This window comes from Melanerpes formicivorus, unplaced genomic scaffold (assembly GCF_026170545.1).
Source record: "Melanerpes formicivorus ecotype bairdi unplaced genomic scaffold, bMelFor1.0.p_v2 SCAF_17, whole genome shotgun sequence".
NCBI lineage: Eukaryota > Metazoa > Chordata > Aves > Piciformes > Picidae > Melanerpes > Melanerpes formicivorus.
The window spans coordinates 7087321-7107429 of record NW_027142369.1 but is presented as its reverse complement, the minus strand read 5'-3'; the positions used below and the strand labels follow the sequence as shown (position 1 = coordinate 7107429).

The 20109-nt window shown below is 45.1% G+C and overlaps 2 protein-coding genes across 3 annotated transcripts in view; one reads left to right on the top strand and one right to left on the bottom strand.

Annotated features, from left to right (window-relative positions):
* The window catches only part of ASB2 (ankyrin repeat and SOCS box containing 2), a 33001-nt gene extending 21709 nt beyond the window's left edge, over nt 1-11292 (top strand). For both annotated transcript variants that reach the window (XM_068148831.1, XM_068148830.1), the window contains 3 exons: nt 856-1417; nt 4773-4926; nt 5590-11292. In XM_068148831.1, the coding sequence (XP_068004932.1) occupies nt 856-1417; nt 4773-4926; nt 5590-5726 (853 nt within the window). In that variant the 3' untranslated portion in view covers nt 5727-11292. The remainder of the gene's footprint in view (nt 1-855; nt 1418-4772; nt 4927-5589) is intronic.
* Nucleotides 11293-11885: 593 nt separating this feature from the next.
* Nucleotides 11886-12755, bottom strand: FAM181A (family with sequence similarity 181 member A). The gene has a single exon (XM_068149168.1). The coding sequence runs from the start codon at nt 12753-12755 to the stop codon at nt 11886-11888; it is 870 nt and encodes a 289-aa protein (XP_068005269.1).
* Between the last annotated feature and the right edge of the window lie 7354 nt (nt 12756-20109).

Below are 20109 nucleotides of genomic sequence, written 5' to 3'. Positions count from 1 at the left end.
AACCTACAGGGCTGGTCATGTGTGTCCATTGCCACATATAAAGACATAAAACTGATCATGGACTTGTGACTGCAGAATTCCTGTACATTGTATACTTGAACTTTCATATTGCACAATGAGAACACCTTGGTTTATGCTGCTGTGTTTAAGGTCACATCACACTTTCCAATAGCAATATTTGATTACTGTGGTTTAAAACTTGGCTGTACTTTTTTTTCTCCATGGGATAAAGCATGGAAACAAGCCTGGAAAGGATATTTGTTTCTTTTTATCTCCTCTCCTAAATTGTGTTTTTGGCTCCTTGTGAGCTGGGATGGATGTTGATAGCCCCGTGGATTTGCCACAGCCACAAGCCACACAAAAAGGGCCTCCAGGATGGGGATCAATCCAGGGTAATAACTGAATTGTAAAATTGGTCAAGAAGGCCTGGGAACAAAATGTATATTTTATCCTACCTAAGTCCTGCTGGAAAGATTTGGGTTCACCTCCTTTATGGGCTCTTCTTGTTACTGTGATCCACAAGGTCTACTAATGCCTTGTGTTGGTGCACTTCTTTGATGAGCAATTAAGCAACCCTGAAGGATGTGGGGAGATATAGCCTCTCTCTACTGGCACTGTAGCCCAGAGGCCATGACCCTGTTCCTCCAGTCCTACCCACAGCACAATGGAGATGCAGAGCATCTAGGAGATCCTGGCTGAGCATCTGCCATTTGGGCTGTGAAAGAGCGGTTTCTATGCCCAAGTTATCCTGCTCTTTCTTATGGTTACAACCATGCAGCTATGCTTTGGTGTATGGTTGTAGATCCTCTAGATCCCTCAGAGCTCACTGCCATTCCCTGACTCTCCATCTGGCAGGATTGTCTCCATGCTGATCCCCGTGACCAGCCGTACCCGTGTCAAGCGTAGTGGCATCAGCCCACTGCACTTTGCAGCTGAACGCAACAACGATGACATCTTGGAAGAGCTGATTGATGCTGGCTACGATGTCAACACCACCCTCTCTGATGAACGGTCCTGCCTTTATGAGGACAGGCGCACCACTCCCCTCTATTTTGCTGTTTTTAACAATAACATCTATGCCACAGAGCTCCTGTTGCAAGCTGGAGCCAACCCCAATGTAGACCTCATTAACCCATTGCTCATATCCATCCGCCATGGCTGCTTGAAGACCATGAAGCTGCTTCTTGATCATGGAGCAAATATTGATGCTTATATATCAAGCCATCCCACCACATTTCCAGCCACCATCATGTTTTCGATGAAGTACCTTTCTGTGCTGAAATATCTCCTGGATCTGGGCTGTGACGCACGTTCCTGTTTTGAATGTCAGTACGGAAATGGCCCACATCCTGCATTAAATTACAGACGGGACAGACTAAATGAACCCCAGCTCTCCAAGGAGCCAACCACAGTGCAGGTAAGCACTCTCTAGTCTACCTACAGTACTTCTGAGGACATCTTCTACCCAGGTATCTTAACAACTTAAATGTATTTTTTTCCCAGCTTTTCTGTGAGATATTTTATTCCCGCTTTATTTACAGAGAGAAAAAAGCTCAGTAAGCATCTGTGAATGTTCCAAGTCCATGTTCAGTGACAGGATGATGTCAGGCAACAGCTGCTATGGCCCTAGCTTGAAGCTGCAGTGAATTGCAGCCTTGCTGTCAGATCTACAGTGTTCTTTTCCTCTGGACCTGAGGTGCCAGGATTCATGACAGGCAGTGTCATGTGGGTGGTAGAATATGGGAGGTGGCACACGGACAGTAGAAATCTGCTTATTTGATTAGCCCTGTAATATTTGGGTTTGTCTGATACAGAATTTAAGCTCCTGGTTAAATTAAAAAGGTCTAGTGCTTCACTTTCTGTGAGTAAACTAGTGAATGTAAATATGTGCTATTTCTGAGTCTACTGGATAAGCAGCCCTGGAGAGAAAGCATAAATCGTTACAGTAGCTATATGGTTGTCCATTATATTTGAAGTTTTCCAAAAAGATTAGGAGACTTAGTTCTATGATTTCTTATTTTCAAAGCCACTTACAGATTTTACACATCCACATTTTACATATGTGTCTTTGCAGTCTTTTCCAAAGCACAGCTGGGCTCAGCTTCTATTGCGCTGGGATTGGACTCTCAGTCACTTAAAGGACTTTACATAATCTCAAACTGTATCTTTTTCTGATATCTGCATGTTGACTGCTTCTAATATATCTCAAACAAAATCTGACACTTCAATCAAAATTTGCTACCCTTCAACATGCAACACAGCAAGGAAATTTTGCAAAGAATTAGGGAGGAAATAAATCAGCTTGTGTCTAGTTTAAGTGTACTTTTGAGGGATTCAGAAGAAAGTGTCATTTAGCCCAAAGAGATGGTCCTTGGTGATGGAAAGAATAAAAGAAAACACAAAAAGATTTTAGGAAATCCTAGGATTCTAGTCAGTCCTGTCTTCCAAAAGACTTTATTTTCCAGTATCATGTCTGGAAAACAAACAAAAAGAAATTTTAGAAAGAGGAATGTAGAAGTCCATCAAAATAATCATTTATCCCAAACAGAGCTTCTCCTTGAGAGTGTTCATCACAGTAAAATTGCTCCAAGATACCAAAGCAAAATTAACAAAAGGTATCATCTCTAGCTCTTGAACCTTGATTTGGTAGCATGTAGAGTGAACAATGGGCTGGAATGTCAAGGCAAGAAGAAAGGGCTTGCCTTTAGCCCTCTAGGCACTCAGAAATACTCCTCTTTTTTCCTGAATCACACTATTTCTCTCTGGATGTTACCTAGAACTCCTTTAAGTTTCTAACAAAACATTAGATCACTCAGAGAGTCATCGCCTCAATGCCAAGATAACATGAAGCAGAGGTAGTGAAAGGCATCCAAAATTATATCTGTGCCTAAAGAGACATCGGTGAGGGACAAAAAAAATGCATACAGAGGGTAAAAAAAAACAATCCCTTCCCTTCAGTAGCGTTTTAAATTTGCTTCTCATTGCCAGGAATTTGGCTGATAAAAGTAAGGCTTGTGTGGTGTAGCTTCACGGTATAGTTGTGAAGTGGTTTGTATTCTGAAACACATAGAATCTCATAAAACTATATCCTTTTCCACAAATAAGACCTGCATTTTTTATTTTCTTGCATAAGTCTACATAAGGATAATAAATCTCACTGAACGTGGAGAGTAAAGTATCCACCTGCCGCGAGAGGGCATTCAGGGGCCTACTGAGACTGCAGGCTCAGAGTCACCTTGTCCAGAGTCAATCCCATTGCCTCTAGTTGCAGGTTTGCATTATTTTGTTTCATTTTGCTGTGCTTCTTTTCCTGCAACATATTTTGGAACATTTTTATTTCAGAAAACATTTCATAGAGTAAATTTGTGAATAGGGAAGAGACAAAATGGCAGGCAAGGTGTCTGTTGGAGGCAAAAAGAGGAGAGCATAACATCCAGTGGTCTATTGCCCAGCAAATGTCCTCATTTAAACTCTGTCAAAGTGGAGTTACTGCTAGAAGGTGGCAGTACAGGTCCTCCAGTTTCATTTCCTGTGGGTAACTATGTGGCAATGGCATATGCACTAGAGAATAAAGCCACATATCCTAAACTGAGCTTTCTATAAGCAGTCAGGTAGGAAAGTGTAGGTTATCTGCTGGGATACTCCTGACATTATTGGATCTAATTTTCCTGGGAAATATTACATAGTGATGCTCAATTAAAATTAAAATACATTTAAATCAGAAGAATAGTAAACACTTCTGTGAATGCTGTCACCTCGAATAATCACACAGGAGCTTTAACTGAAAGAGCTTTAAGCTGGTGTATTTTCTTTCCTGTTTGGGGATGAAGACAGTTTCAGTGACTAAGCTGATAGGTGGTGTTTAAGACACCATCATTCAATTGGCTTTGGTCATGTGTCTGAGTTCCTATCCACACAGCATGATTTAATTCACGCTGAAGTTCCATACGGATGACATGCAGATAAATCCACAGATATCTCCATCACATGCAGCACCCTAACAGAGACAGATGACTCTTGTCTGGTACATATTTAGATTGAAGAGGGAAGGGAAGTCATTACTTTATTGAAATGAAACTACTTAAGGTCAGGTCCTTAAGTCTGTTCTCCATAAGCAGCCCTGCATACAATGGCTCTGAGTACTCTGCAGCTTCTGCTGGGGGCAACAGAAAATCTGCCTGATCCAAGACTAAGTAATGAAGATGCACCTGTGTTAGACCCAGATTAGTTCTCTTATGAGCAAGTAAAACTTCCTGGGATTCATTTGCACAGAAATGTACCCAGACTTGTTACTAGTAAGGTGTTTGCTCCTCAAATGCAGGAGGTGCTGTGCTCTCCAGAATCACCTTTTTTCCCTACAACTCCTTTGAACATAGGTGCCCCACAGGTCCATTCCTGAGAAGGGAAAGGGACTCAGCATGCTGGGTCACAGTATCCTGGGCTACATGGACATTTCTGCAGCTCTGTCACTGGTTTGAGGCAAAACTCCTCTTCCCTCCTATTTCTGTGGAAATAGCATCCTGTCCATGCTCCAAAGCTAGGGCTTCTCCAGGGTTTTGTGTCCTGCTGTGGTTATAAAGAGGATATTCTACCCTCTGTTGCAAAAGGGAAAAAAAAACTTTAGCTGAAGTTTTCTAAAGGGAAACTGGTAATTCTGTCACAGGTGGTAGAAGCATGGGACAAACAAAGCCATCAGAGTTGTTGCAATTGTTGCAGTTTCCACAGGTGCATTCACATCCAATTGACTATAAGCAATCTGTTTTTCCTTGAAGTTTTGTGAAATGGTGTCTACTCCAGAGATAAGTCGCTGGGCTGGGCCGATCATCGATGTTCTCCTGGATTACGTGGGTAATGTGCAGCTCTGTTCCAGGCTCAAGGAGCATATTGACAGCTATGAGGACTGGGCTGTCATTAAAGAAAAAGCAGGTATGAACACACAGGGGAGAATCTGGCACAAACAGTCCCACTGTGGGATTCAAAACCTCAGTCATCATCTCCTCTTAATATTCATCCTTTATACTTGATAGGATTTCCCTGCTGAGGCTGAATTTTATTTTGGACCAGGTATGAAGCACTAGAAATTGCTGTGGTGTCACTGAATGATGTTAAATGTACACCAGCTGTGGATCTGCTCCACTGGGAATGAGCAATCCCAGTGCAGGAAGGCCTATTTGGCTGCACCTGGAGTGCAGTCAGATCAGGGCAGGTAGTAGTGTGACCATCTCCACAGCAGCCCAGCAGGCACCAGTGTCTTTAAAGCTTTTACTATTGTTCTGCTTTCCTAAATATCATTTCCCTTAGGATTCAAAGTCTTTCACAGGCATTATCAGAACTAGTTTTCTGGCACTGAGCTATATTTGGTACATATTACATTTCTTTTCAGCACCCCATCCTCCAGCTCCAGTTCCTTCCCTATGCCTCAGAGTAGGTGATCTGCCCCTGATGCCAAACATGTCATCCCTCCATTACAAAAAAGCCCCCCTTTTTTCATTCTTCCCTCTCCTGTTTTCCTCTGATCCGGCCTAGCTAAGCTGTCACTTTCAAGTTTAAACCTGTTCTGCTCATGTTTCTGACCTGCCTGTCTTTCAGAGCCCCCACGACCTCTTTCCCATCTTTGCCGCATCAAGGTACGAAGCCTGGTTGGAAGGAACCGCATTAAACTTCTTGACACCTTGCCTCTCCCAGACAGACTGATTCGGTACTTACAGCATGATTACACACAGTGACCCCAGGCACACTGGACATGCAGCGGCTTCCCAGCATGGCACTCAGTGTCATCAGCAGGGCAAGGATGCACATCGTGCACAGTGGGGAGGAATTGCTGCTGGCTTGGTCAAGTGCCCTCCAATAACTAATCTAAGAGAAATATGCTTCTAAAGCATAAGTGAGAAGAAAATGGAGGAGACAGAGAGCTAAACATTGGTCTGTTCTTAAGTTTTCCAACAGAAAACACATGTAGTCCAGCTCAGAGTTTAGTCTGAAAAGAACAAGACATGAAAGCCAACACTGAAAAATGGGTAGTGCCAAAGCAAGTATCAGTGAGGAGTTCAAAGGTGTCCTGCAGTGTGGTGGAGTTTAGCATCCTTGCTGCGATCACAATTCAGAAATTGACAAGCGTCAAAATATTTAGGAAAATAATCACATTTCCTTCACTGACTGAGAATTTTGTTTTAGTTTTTATAGTGGTGTTTGGATTTCTGCTAAGTGTGCTGGTTGCTAATTGTCCAACACTTCGACACCGTTCTTGCTTACACTTTTACTTTCATTTTTGGGATCTTTCTTATTGAATACTTGATTTCTAAACATTCAAATCTCAGAACGTTTTTATAGACTAAAATCCAGAAATTATAATTCCTTTGAAAGACATTGAAAAGTTTATTGAAGAAGGATGTAAGAATTGTATTTGCATGTAGTGAATACAGCTCTTTTTGAATTTTGTTGCAATAAGAAGTAGGCAAAATTCTGCTTGAGAGGACTTCTTAGACTGAGAATTTGAAAGCAACTCTGAACTCTTTTCATTATTTTTTTTCCGTGTAAATTCGAAGTAGCTGCACTGTAAACGGTAGCTTTACTCTCTTACATAGCTAGTGTCAGAACAGAGCAAAGCCCTAGTAAAGCAGGAACAGAAAGTGTAGGAGAGAGGCAAAGTGTGTAGGGAGAGGTAACGCTGCTAAACAAACTTTATCCGTTACTACCCTAGAAGATCTTGTCCCTACAAAATCCAGCTTCTCCTACCTCCTTGGATTTCTGTGGTTACAACAATACCATCACTGGAAGAAAACTGACTATTTCAAAATTATCCAAGTCAGACTTCGAAATTTATGAAAACAAATACCCAGAATTAGGCTTCTAAATCCTTATTCAGGTGTCTAAACAATGCCAAGTTGTGTGTGCCAGGTGTAGTTCCATTTAATCCAATGGGACTACATGTGGCGTAAGGTATTACTGAGGCAGAATGAAAGTCTTGGGATTTAGCCCTGCATTTCCTGACTCTGGAAGTTTGAAATATCTATTAGCTCCCTTAGACACTGATGAATCTCATCTTTTTTGAAAATTAGGTCACCTATTTACAGCTCAGATGCACAACTGATTTATGGCAGCTTAACAAGTCGCCATCTATCAGCTGAACCTCTATAATTGTCCGTGAAATTCTTGTATTGAAGTTTTTAACAAGTCACATTCCCTCACAGCTGGGGAGGCCGAGGAGCCCATGAACTGTTACTGACAGTGACCACAGCTCAGTTGACAGGTGTGACTTGCTGAACTGATTTCATGAATGCCTTATTCCTGAGTAGATACCTTAAGTGTGGATGAGCTTAAATCTGGAGCTCCATCATTGCAAATCTTATGCTAGAAGCACACTCATTCTTACCTTTGGTGACAAAGGAGCTGTGCACTATGGTTTGTTTGGATTCCCCACCAAAGACCTGACAGATTTGGTTTTGTTTGTTTGCCTGGATACTATCCGTGGAATCAGATGGAAATACAAGTAGGGAAAATGCATTGCACCAAGTTTTATTTGTGTGGAGTTTTATATCTTAATGCAGAGCTAAAGTGTGTTGCACACATACAAGTCTGTCTGGGCACACAAGGTCAGTTTTTGTGATGATTTTGTGTGAGATACCTTCCACACTCAGGATATGATCAGAAGAAGAATTGGTTACAGCTACAGGCACTCTGTGGGCACATAGCTGTGCCTTTCCCAAATGCAAAGGAAGTTGAAAAACCAAGTTTCAGTTCACACTGAACAGTGATCTTCTTGCAAAGCTTTGAAAAGTCAGATGAGATTCCTCTACTGCTAAAATTTCACCCAGTGACATCCATTACTACCAGTTTACAACCTATCCCCTTGCCTCTTACATCATGAACAGAGAATTGCTTCAGGATGGAAAAGTACTAGGTGGAGGGAAAGGGATGGGAAGCAGGAAATCTTTAGACAATTTTACTAATAAAGGCCCTGTGTTGACAAGCAATAGTTTGACAGATAGCAAACTGCCCATGAAGTTTGTCCCACTTTACAGGACTGAGCAGTAAAGGTCTGGGTCTTACTCATGTTGATGTAAATTAGAAGACATTTTCCTGAAATTAAATGAGTGTAATAGAGCAGAGTCACAGAGGGTGATGGATAAAGGCATAGCTTGGTGGAGACCATTTACTTAAGCGCATGTTTAGTGTGCAGTGACAGCCATGGAGACCACTGGCTGTTAAAAGGATTCACAATCACCAACTGCATGTCTAACCACGGGGGTGGGATTTTATAAACTATCTCAAGCTGGGAATTTCCCCTGAGCCAACATTGTTACATACACAAAAGTCTCCTAAGATGCAATTTCATGTTATTTCCTTGGAGGAGTTCAAAATCAGGTCTGAGTGAAGCAAATAAGGAAACTCCATTTCTTCTTTCAACCAAGAGACCTTCTCTCTTGGGAGACCCCTGTCCTGCTTGCTCTAAACCATCGGTCCTGAGGGGGAGAGTCACTGAGCTGGAGAGCACTGGTCTGATGGGAACATCATGCAACTGCTGTAAGGGCACACTGTGCCCCAAAACTGAGGAGTCTGTTAGAGGGGGGAATCTGGTAATTACACTGTTATTCAAGTCCATTCTCCCTGATCTTTACCGCAAGTTTCACACAGTTTACATTTATTTGCACTAAAATGGAGCCCACTACCTCCCTGCTGATGGATACAATATTTTGTACGCTGTACTGAATCTGCACAAATTCAATGTGCATTTAATGCATCTATCTAGAAATTACTGTGAAAAGACAAATACCCAAAACCCAAACAAACCAGGCTTTGTAAGCAGATCAGTAGTTCTAGTGTAAGGTGAAGAAGTGGCTTGTTTTTAATAAGTGTGCTAGATAGGCTCCTTCAGAAATGACGACTTTTATGTGAAATGTTCTTGGAATAGTTCATGACCAGGTTACTGTACTTTTTTGGTTCTTTTTCTTTTTATTGCAACAGGTGCAATTCACTTGAAGCCCTTGTGCACTTTTTTGAGTTTTATTTTGTTTTGTATGAAAGCTTTTTCACTTACCTCTCCCTCCCCATTATTTATAAACGCTACTGTGGTTTTAACAGTTTAAATTTGCATTGTTCTAGAAAATAGCAGCTCTCATGTCGTGTTTCCATCTTTCAAACAAAGTATGAATAAACAAGTAGACTCTGATGGGCTATCAGATGTCCTGAATAGCAACGCTGAACAACCAAACACACCGAGAGCCAGGACAAGTCTGAACTAATGAAATCTAACAGTTAATAATTTTTATGTTAATCTCAGGGATGAGAGAAGAGTAAGTACTGCTAGAGAGGAGACAGAGTTGCTATTCTTTGAAAACCGTTTGGAAAGTCTCACACATCCCCATTCAGTGATTCTGAATATACTTAACAATTGTCTTCTGTTCATTTGTGTTTTACTTCACGGCTGCTCCAGTTCAGAGCTACAAGCATGGGCCACCGCCTGCCCTGAGCTGGGGAGGGTAGTTCCATATCACAAAAGATTTTAAGGATTTTTTTGAAGTTACATGAGCTTAAATCTGAGGGTATGTGCATAAATATCTGTGTGTCAGAGGTAATTTGGAACGATCTGGTTCAGTCCTTCATCGTAACTTTAAAAAAATGCTCTTGTACTATATGGGAAATGTACAGCAACATATATTTAAATAAAAAAACTGTTTAAACAAAAAAATAAAGAATTTAATATCCAAAAGGTAGAAACTTAATTTTAACTCTCTTCTTTCTCAGTATTTCTTCAGAAATTAAATTCCTACAGAGGCTGTCCTCTTTGCCAAGTATTTTAATTTTGATAGAAATACATAATCTGCTGCAATACACAGCACTTTCAAATGTTTTTTCTGACCTCATGCAGGAACTCTTGTCCACAGCAATCACTGCAATACCTATGGTTCATTCCATGACCTGCTCTGGTCACTCAGATAAAATACATGGGAATGCTGCTTTGCACTGACAACAGAGACTGAGACAGAGTTCTGCACTTAGCTTCATCTGGATTACAACAGTGTCACAGAGATACTGATGTGACAAAGCACCCCTATTCCTATCTAAAAAATTCCTTGCCTACAGCTCTGCAGTTCTCCTCCCATTTTCTTTAAATGGGGTTACTGCCTCTGGTTTCTGTTAAGTTTCCTTGTGGATTTTTTTTTTTTTCTAAAGACAAAAAGGGAACTACATCTAAGTATATTCATATTTTCACTCCTGTATCAAGAGCTTATCTGATGTCTTGAAGCCTTAGTTCAGCTCTTTGTCACATTGCACCCTGCATGTTATTGTAGGTATGTGCTACCAAAGCCACTTCCTGCTCACTCTTGTATCAGAGTAGTCTATACAGTCTTGATACAATATTAAGTGCTGGTGTCAGAGGGAAAGCAATAAAAACCATCTCCATTTCTACTTTTGGCCTGCTAGACTAACACATTACAACCAGATGTACTGTGAGGTTTCAGGAAAGATGAACTACTTTAAGCTTGAGAGTAGTTCATATTCTACAGAAAGTTGCAACCTGATTATATAGCACCAAGTCCTATCAGGAGATCCAAAATTATAACCTACTATTGCTTAAAATATTTTTTCACGGTTGCAATACACTCAAAAGAAGTGTTTTCTGGTTTTCCCCTTATGGAGATGCCCACAGTCATAGGGAGCTACACTAGCTAGAGACCAAGCCAATCAAGGTCACTTTTTATTGAACCCTAGAAGTCTCCATTAGCTTCAGCAAAGCAGGTTTAGTTTACTCAACTATAGCTGAATAGAGACATAGGCCTGCAATATTAAACCTTTCAGATCCCATGTTACGTGCTTTAGAACCACTTTCTTTATGGGATTAAGAGAAATAAAAGTTTTTTAAAATCCCCTATTAACTTTTCTAACATCAATTTGTTAAAAATAATTGGGAAGATACCAGCGAAATCATTTGCAGCCAGGTCTTGTGTTAGCACCTTAAAATCAGGCAAAATAAAGAAGTCTGTGAGCCAGGAAACAAGGCAGGCTACTTTATACACATTTTTCTGCTATCAAATTTTATGGTTTTATACTCAACTAATACAATTTATCATTTGTTCTGTTGATACAAAACAATTCGTGATGTGGAAATTCATTCTGCTTCCATCTGCACCAACTTAACACTAGGTAATTTCCCAGCCCCAGAAGAATTTACTTTTGATTTATGTCACTCCCACCAGTTACAAATCAAACCTGTGTCTACCCAGTGGGGCAAAAATAAACAGACTGTATCTGCAGAGTCACCAAAATAAAATTATCTCCTTTCTTCCCTTATTTTTCTCTTTTAATTGTCTCAGTATTTACATACAAAAAAAAGACCTTAAATCTAATCACAAGTGTAGTTTCTACATTAAATAATGTCCTTCCAGTCTCTTGCACAGAAAAGGAAGTGACCTGAATATCTTGACTTCTCTGGAATTACTTTAAAGTACAAAAACCTCTTTGAATGGATTTAATTCATTTCATTTTGCTGCCACTGCCGCAGGGCAACTCCGGAAAGACGTTCCCACATGGAGGAGGTCTCCTAGGTGTTACAAGTGCAGCTATGAATGGCTCACAGCCCCACTCACCGTGGCTCAGACAATGCCCATCAATGAAAGAGCCTTGGTTTGCCTCATGCTCCATGCCACTGGCTTCATAAGACTTATTCCCAGCTTCTACCCATGTACTGAGATGAGAGTGGAGCTCAAGTTGCTTCACAGCAGTTACTAATTCACTCCAGCTGCCTGTGAGGAAGAGGGTGAGATTGCTGGCCTCCTTCCCCCTGCCACTCCACACTGCCAGCAGCTCATGCCTGGTGTCTGACCAGGTGTTTCAGTTTACTCTCAGAAGCTGTTGTGTCCAGCGTGACTCCAACAGCCCCTTGGCTAAAGGTAGCTGAAAACGTTGAATATTGGTGGGGCAACAGTGGGCTTAGTGGGGATGGGTTTCAAAACCACAGGTCGGTAGAGTTTCTGCCCCATGCCGTCAGCCTCCTTGCAGAAATGTGGCATCTCCACAGGCATTGTGGCTGCACTCTTCCTCCACAGACCCAGCCCTGGGAAGGGTGAGGGCGGAAGTGCACCTGGGGGCTGATAGACTCCTGGCCCAGGGCAGGGGAAGGGGCAACAGGTCCATGCACCCACCTGGCCTGAGAGGACCCCAGCAGGGTCCTTCTCCCCAGCATGTGGGGCAGGCTCAGGGGAGCTCTCTGGGCCGGCAGTATCTGCACTCTGTTTGCTTTTCTTCCCCTCATAGGAAGGAGGGTCTCTGGGGGCTGGGTGCCCCTCAGGGCCAGAGGGAAAGGCCCTGGTTGGCAGGCTCTGGGCTGGCCTTGGCTCTTCCCAGAAGGAGGCAGGGAGCTGTCGCTTCCTCATGGGCACCTGGTCCGGTCTGGTGGCCTCCGGATTTTGCTCCTGCAAAACATGCTCCCCAGTGAGACTGTCCTCCACCTCAGCTGTCTGCAGCATCTTCTCAGCAGCAGCCCCACCATGGGAACTGAGGTCAGGTGTCTCATGCTGGGAGCCACGGCCCCGGTCCTCTGCCCCCCTGCGCCAGCCACACTCAGGGGTTTTGCTGGGGTGGCACCGTGGAATCCGAGAGTACTTCTGAGAGAAGCGCTTGAGCTGCTTTTGCAAGTATTTTCTGTGGTCAACTGACCGGCGACAGGGAGCCGATTTATCCAGAGCCGCTTTGATATCACTGGAGGCCAGGTTGACAAAATTCAGTAGGGTTTTTACCTCGCTGTCTGATGCCATCTCACTGAACGTGCTGTGCACAGCTTCCCATTAAAAGTTTATAATCCACCTTTGGATAAACCTTGGCAAACCTGCGAAACACAACAGACAGACTTAAGAGCAAGAAACCTCAGTTTATATAGCACCATGCAAATGGAGGGTGGGGAGGACACAACATGTCAGGGCAGTTCTCAACCACACAAGTTTTCCGTCCGCTTGCCTCTGTGCTGGCAAAATCCCGGAGGAACTGCCCCACACCGCGGCCTACAGCACACTGCCCTACACTGCTGCCCCAATAGGCACCAGCACAAGGACCGGCTCGCGAAAGTCGGCTAGCCCGGTGCCTAATCTTGTTAGTGCCTGGGTGGAAATAAGCCGGGGCGACCGCTCACGCCTCCCTGCAAGCAAGCGCGGATACTCACCCAGCGCGGGATGGCTTTTCTCACCGGCGCTGGTGGCTGCAGCGTCGCTACGGAGGAGAGCCCCTTCCCCGCTAATCTTGTTAGGCAGGTTACACACCGCCAGCCTCAGTGGAGACAGCCAGAGCCCGCCAGTGTTTGGACGCAGTTTAGCAAGCACTTGAGCAAGCTGAATGAATATCGACTCCAGCGAGTTCGGGGCTCTCCCAGGCCAATCAGAAGCCACTTTGCCAAATACAAAGCATCCCAATCAGGCATCAGCCTCCCCTCCTCACATTCTTTGCCATCACAAATTATCACCATGGGGACAGCCACAGAAAGACAGCTAATAAATACAATCATTTCCCCACAATTTCTACCATTCTCCCTATCCTCTTCACCCTTATCATGGTCCTTCTTTTAAAAAATGGCACGATCCAAAGTGAAAATGCTGAGGATGAGTTAGTAAAATTCGGACAACCTTTTCTCTGCACTCACTTCTGGGGGCTGACACTAACCATGCTTCATTGGCACAGGACAATGTAATACAGGGAACTAGGCTAGCCTACTTTTAACTGTTCCCCATCAGAGCCTTTTTTTTTTTTTTTTTTTTTTTTTAAAGGGGAGGATGATGTCAGAAAAAGGTAGGAAAGGAACAAATCTCTAAAGAGATGTGCAGATATCCATGGAAAGGGAGCTTGAGCGCTCAAGAATCTTGTCTTTATGTTTGCCCCCTCAATTGAGTTACACAAAAGCTGAATTACCCATTCAAACTACCCGGACAAAAGGATGGAGTTGGATAGTACTCTTGCATCTGTAGTCAAACAGTTAGAGACTTAAATCGAGTCGTCATGATGGAGAAAGAGTTAGACAAAGCCCATAGAATTGCCATCAGCAAACATTTTCCTGTGTCATATTAGTGGGTCTCCATGACTCCCCCTGGCCTGGAAACAATAGCACAAGTTTGCACACTCGACTACTGTCACCCTGCCAACGCTGGCAAGGAGCAGAAACAGGACAATCCTTTAAGGGGAAAGCATGCCCACTGCAGGGAAGGTAAGAAGAGAGGGAAGAAAAGGCGTGTGAAATGCTAATTGAGCTGCTTCCTTTACTGATCCAGAGTTATGCGAGCCCTCCGCCTTCTCACAGGCTTGTCCCTAAGGGGTGGCAATAACTTAATAGCATGGTAAAACTGAGAGCTGGAGGGAAAGGAGAGTAGAAGGGCTGCCCTTGGTGTGCACTGGACACATGGATGACACAGAGCTGGTGGTGTCCTGTGTGCCAGCCTAGGGCCTGCTGCCCTCCCCTCTCCAACGTGCAGCACTCAGAGGATGAGAAGAACACATGCAGAACACATGCAACTACCTTCAGAGACATGCCGCCAGCTCTGGACCGAGCACACGCATGCCCTGGGAAAAGCAGGGACTGAAGTCCAACCTATTTTGCAAGTAAAATCTACCTAACTGATGTGAAACATCAGAGGCCTGAGCACTTGAAAACAGCCACATTTTACAGGTATTTTACCGTATTTCTAATATTCCAATTTTCCTCAGAGAAGGAGACAATCCTGACTGATCCATTATATTGAACTCTGGGCAGAGGCCACTGGCTCTTCAGTGTCCTTGCACTGCTGCATTCAGTGCTGTCACCCCTGTTCATACAGTTTCTAACAGTGTGGCCTGAGCCATATATGCTGGATCTCAGGCTCATGTGTTTCAGGACTAGGGAGACACCAGGGACAGGACACACTGCAGAGCCTTTGGCACCATGGCAGGCTGTAACACAGTGGCTGATTTGCCACTGCAGACATGACTCTGCTGGCCTAGTTCTGTTTCAGAAGCACTTCATTTGCCTATGAGAACTGAGGCATCTAGTGCTGACTGCATCCCCTATCATCTGCCTCATGTCAGCCTCAGAATCTCCATGCAATCTTCTCCTTTTGGAAAACTGGGGGGTGGGTAAGACGTCAATTTCCAGTGATCTGCTTGACCATCTCTTCTGAGATATGCTACCCAGGGCCCAGCTTCTCTGTGACCTGACACAGACCTTTCTGTGCAGCTGAAGGTATAGGGAGAAATTTTGTCTAGCCCATTGAACAAGATGCACACCAAGAGATCACATCTGTGTTTGCAGGAACAAACTGCCTCCTGTCTTTGAGCTTTTGAACCCAACCCGGACACCATATTGCACAGCAGAATATCCCAACAGAGTCAGTTCATTGCCCAAGAGGGTGAAAGGGGGAGAGAGAAAGACAAGAGACAGGTGCCTGGGAGCAAAGGATTGTCTCAGGATGTTAATCAACTGTATCCTCAGAGGCCTGGGAAACTCAGGCTATGTATTGTGAGACCCTGTATTCAATCACAGGAGCTCAAGACCCCTGTGCTGTGCTCTGAGACTGGGAGCTAGTGGATCAGTTAGATTGAGAAGAGTGCATATGGCTTGTCTGCTTACCAGGCAATAAGGGAAACCTGGCATCCATCCAACACACCCACTACAGAAGCCCTCTCCGAGCTCCAGATTCCAGTAGTGACTGTCCCCTCCTGGAAGGATGGTTGCCCAGGAGGTGGCTCCTTGGACACCACATGGCAGCAGTGAGGGGCTCCCTATGCCTGGCTGTGCTCTCTGCTCCAGCATCTCTTTTCCCTGCAGCTGGGTAACGGTGGGGAGTCAGAGGAGAATGAACTGGTGAGCAGAATTTAAAAACCAGAGCAACCCACCCCTTCAAGGTCAGACTCAGGTTGAGCTGCACAGGGTTTTCTCTAAGAGGCCACCGGAGCCCTTTTGTTCCTCGCTGCTCTCACCATGTTCATCCCAATGTACATGTGAAAGGAACAATTAACAATAGGGCACTCTTCTCCTAGGATCCAATGCACTTTGAAGTGTCCACCAACCAAAGGCTCGAGAATGATACATCATTTTCCACTGTGAACATGTCAAAGCGTTACAGAAATTGAAAAAATGTCTCCACATGCCTTCTCAGCATGCAGACAGGGACCAGCTGGACAGCCACTTCATATCCGACATGTTACCCCCTGACAGATATCTTCTCGGGAATTTTTGGGATAAAAAGTTTTCTGACTCCCTTTTTTTTCTCTTTTTCTTTTTTTATTTATATTTTAAAGAAAGCACAGGAAAGGTTAGGGATAGGCTTAGGCTTAGAATTAGGGTGAGGGTTAGGGGTTAGTGTTAGGGTTAAGCATTAGGCTTAGACTTAGGGTTAGGGCTTAAGTTTGCGGTTAGGGTTATGTTTAGGTTTAGTGTTAGAGTTAGCATTAGGGTGAGGGTTACATCTGGATTTCTTTACCAGGGAGCATGCTTTTGCCTCACAGCCTCCTCAGTGCTACACCTGCAATCGACCAGCCCTTGGTGGTAGCACAAGGTGCAGGCAAACCAGGCAGTGTTGCCTTGAGGTGTCCCTCTGCAGTGTTTGGTCACAAAACTGCATTTGAACCACTCTCTTGTAAGGCAAATTTGTGATCTATACCACAACACTGACCTTTTGCCTGCCTCTCTCGTTGCATTTCCAGATGTGGAATCTGCCCACCAGTGCTGCTGAAATGCCTCAGGGAATGCAGAGCATGGTAAGAGCTTTAATTTGCCTAGTGGGTAGGCATCACCAGCAGACCTGGGGGTGCTTCAGCTCAGCACAGGAGGAGATCAGATATGTTGAGCTTTGCTTAAAGCAGCTTTGCTAGGTGGTGTTTGAGCAAGAAGGGTGTTTTTGATCTCTTTACCCTTCTCACATTAACAGGCCACAAAGGCTGTAATATATCATGTTTCTGTAGCATTGCAGTTCTAGCTCAGACTTTGTGTAGCACAAATAACCTTTCCTTGTTTGAGGTACTTTGTACACACCATTGATACAGAGAATAAAAAAGAACCCTAACTACAACTTCTCTCTGTTGAGAAACAAAGTTAGAAAAAACATGGGTCAAACCAAAACAATTCCCTTCTAACTTACAATGACAGATAGAAATAGCTGATCAATTACATCTCTGATCTCAGACCAGATCTTCACACTTTCCTGGTAGTCTGCAGCACTGGAGCTCTTCTGTCAATGGCTCCATGTCCCAGTGGAGGCCAGTGACAAGCGGAGTCCCTCAGGGATCAGTCCTGGGACCTGTCTTGTTCAACATCTTTGTGGGTGACATGGACAGTGGCATTGAGTGCACCCTCAGCAAGTTTGCTGATGACACCAAGCTGTGTGGTGCAGCAGACACGCTGGAGGGAAGGGAGGCCATCCAGAGGGACCTTGACAGGATGGAGAGGTGGGCACAAGCCAACCTTATGAAGTTCAATAAGAGCAAGTGCAGGGTCCTGCATCTGGGTCGAGGCAATCCCAGGCACAAATACAGGCTGGGCAGTGACTGGCTGGAAAGTAGCCCTGAGGAGAGAGACTTGGGGGTGCTGGTGGACAAAAAGCTCAACATGAGCTCTCAATGTGCACTTGCAGCCCGCAAAGCCAATCAGATCCTGGGCTGCATCAGGAGAAGTGTGGCTAGCAGGTCGAGGGAGGTGATCCTCCCCCTCTACTCAGCTCTGGTGAGACCCCACCTGGAGTACTGTGTCCAGTTCTGGAGCCCCTATTACAAGAGGGATGTGGAGGTGCTGGAACGTGTCCAGAGAAGGACCACAAGGATGATCAGAGGGCTGGAGCACCTCTCCTGTGAGGACAGACTGAAGGAGTTGGGGCTGTTCAGTCTGCAGAAGAGAAGGCTCCGAGGTGACCTAATTGTGGCCTTCCAGTATCTGAAGGGGGCCTACAGGAAGGCTGGGGAAGGACTTCTCAGGATCTCAGGTAGTGATAGGACTAGGGAGAATGGAATGAAGCTGGAGGTGGGGAGATTCAGGCTAGATGTGTGGAGGGGGTTCTTCACCATGAGAGTGGTGAGACCCTGGAATGGGTTGTCCAGGGAAGTGGTCGAGGCCCCGTCCCTGGGGGTGTTTAAGAGCAGGCTGGATGAGGCTCTGGCCAGCCTGATCTAGTGTAGGGTGTCCCTGCCCATTGCAGGGGTGTTGGAACTAGATGATCCTTGTGGTCCCTTCCAACCCTGAATGAAACTATGAAACTATGAAACTACAGCTGTACAGCTAGATGGCCATCCAAGTGCTCCTCTGGAAGAACGATAGCATGAAGGTTCAGTGTCCAGCCCAGCTGGACTGAATTATCCACTCAGAAGACCTAACAATAACTCAAGAGACCTTTAAATCTCCTCTATGCTGTTTGTTGTCTTGACTCATAATTTTAGTGCTATTGGTACTTTGGAAAACTCATTCTCTTTTGCTGTAAGCATCAGCTGGTCAAAGAAGTAGCACTAGCTTGTACCAAGTTCAGTGTAATTCTTCCACTGCAGTTTCAGAAATGTCCTTCTCTAATGTTGTCCCTTTAGTTTCAGAGGAAGAAAGGTGTCAAAAGGGCTGCAGCTGCTGTGGGTCACCCCAGGAACCACTAGAAAGTCTGCTGGGAAATAGTGGCAAAAAAAAAAGTGAATGGCACACTGCACTTGCTGAGCAACCTGCAAATGAGAAGCCTCGTAGGGACAGCTATTCTGCAAGGTGGGTAGATGAAGAACCTTCCCTGAGAGGTGCAATGGTTGTCATATGAAGAGGAGAGAAAGGTGCTTCTCTGCAGTCCTGGCTGGTGTCATCCTCACTCCCTGACAGTGCCCAAATGTGTGTGTCCCCTTGCAATGAGCATCTCAGAGCTCAGCTGGTATGCCAGGGTCTGCCTCTCAGTGGGATGCATTTGATTCGGAAGGCTGTACTAACACAGGGGCTTGGCCATCAGCTAGGGAAAACGCCTGTTCCCTGCATCCTTCCTCTCCAGGGAAGAGCCACTTCCATCCAAGGCCGGAGGAGACACTTCTGTCCGTGTGCCTCTCACAGGTGCACGGTACTTTAACCACGAGCCGCACGGCTGGAGGGAGGCGCACACATATCCCGATAAACCAGAGCCAGATGCGGGCCTGGATCACGGCGTTTCGGGAAAAGAATGCAGGCACTGACTCTCAGCCTGGTTTCACATCAAAATCCACAGGCCAGAGGCGTAGGCATGGCCGCTGTGCTCCTGGGAACAGTCGGTGGTCGGGGGCTGCCGGTGGAGCCGTGCCGTGGCGCGGCGCAGCCGCTAGGGCGCGCTGCGGGATGCGGCTGGGGCCGGGCTGGGCAGGAGCTCGCGGCGCGCACTGGCTGTTTACCCAGCCCTGCCCGGGCTCCGGCAGCCGCCCGGGAAGAGCCATTGCTCCCCCAGTGTCAAGGGTTTGGTTGTTATTAATAGCAAATCTAGTAGGGGAAACTCCCTTTCTGCCTTCTCACTTTTTACATCGTGGTGCCGAGTGCATTTGGGAGCGCTCAGTACTACATCTGAAACGATACTCGGTAGGATAAGCCATGGCAAGCAAACATCCGTCTTGTGTTGGGGAGTCTCTAGCCATGCTAAAGGTTCAAAGGTGCCTGAGCATCCTCAAAACTCCCTCAGTTCAGTCGTGTCTGAGTGTGCTCAGCACCTTCCAGGTACTCAAGTCCAGGTCTTTGGGACCAATCATGCATTCATAAAGCATCAGGAAGAGTTCCAGGGGAAAATGGTATTGCAGTGCATATTGCAATCACAAAGCCAAGATAAAGGAATGCATCACTGATCAGAATCGACCTCTGCTAGAGACTGAGTGTTTTCTACAACAGTTTTGGGCTTGTTATTCCCACTGAAGCCAAATTTGAACTGGGCATGGATTTCTGTAGATTCCAAATTAAGCTCATTCACAATTCTGTAAGAAACACAAGACCTGGGTACTTGGATCAAATTAGCATTCTGTTTGTCCAGAATATCACAGTATTTATATCCATTGGAATCCTATATGTGGGTATTGATGTGAGACAGCTGGGTTTGGTATGTGCTTCTGCAGAGTGTAAAGGACCTAGACCAGGAGACCAACACACCAAAGAAGGGAAAGGGGGAGGGGGGGGGAGGGGGTAGGGAA

What these genes read in the sequence shown, in the direction of transcription:
- FAM181A (XM_068149168.1), bottom strand. Translation starts at nt 12,755, where the DNA reads ATGGCATCAGACAGCGAGGTAAAAACCCTACTGAATTTTGTCAACCTG.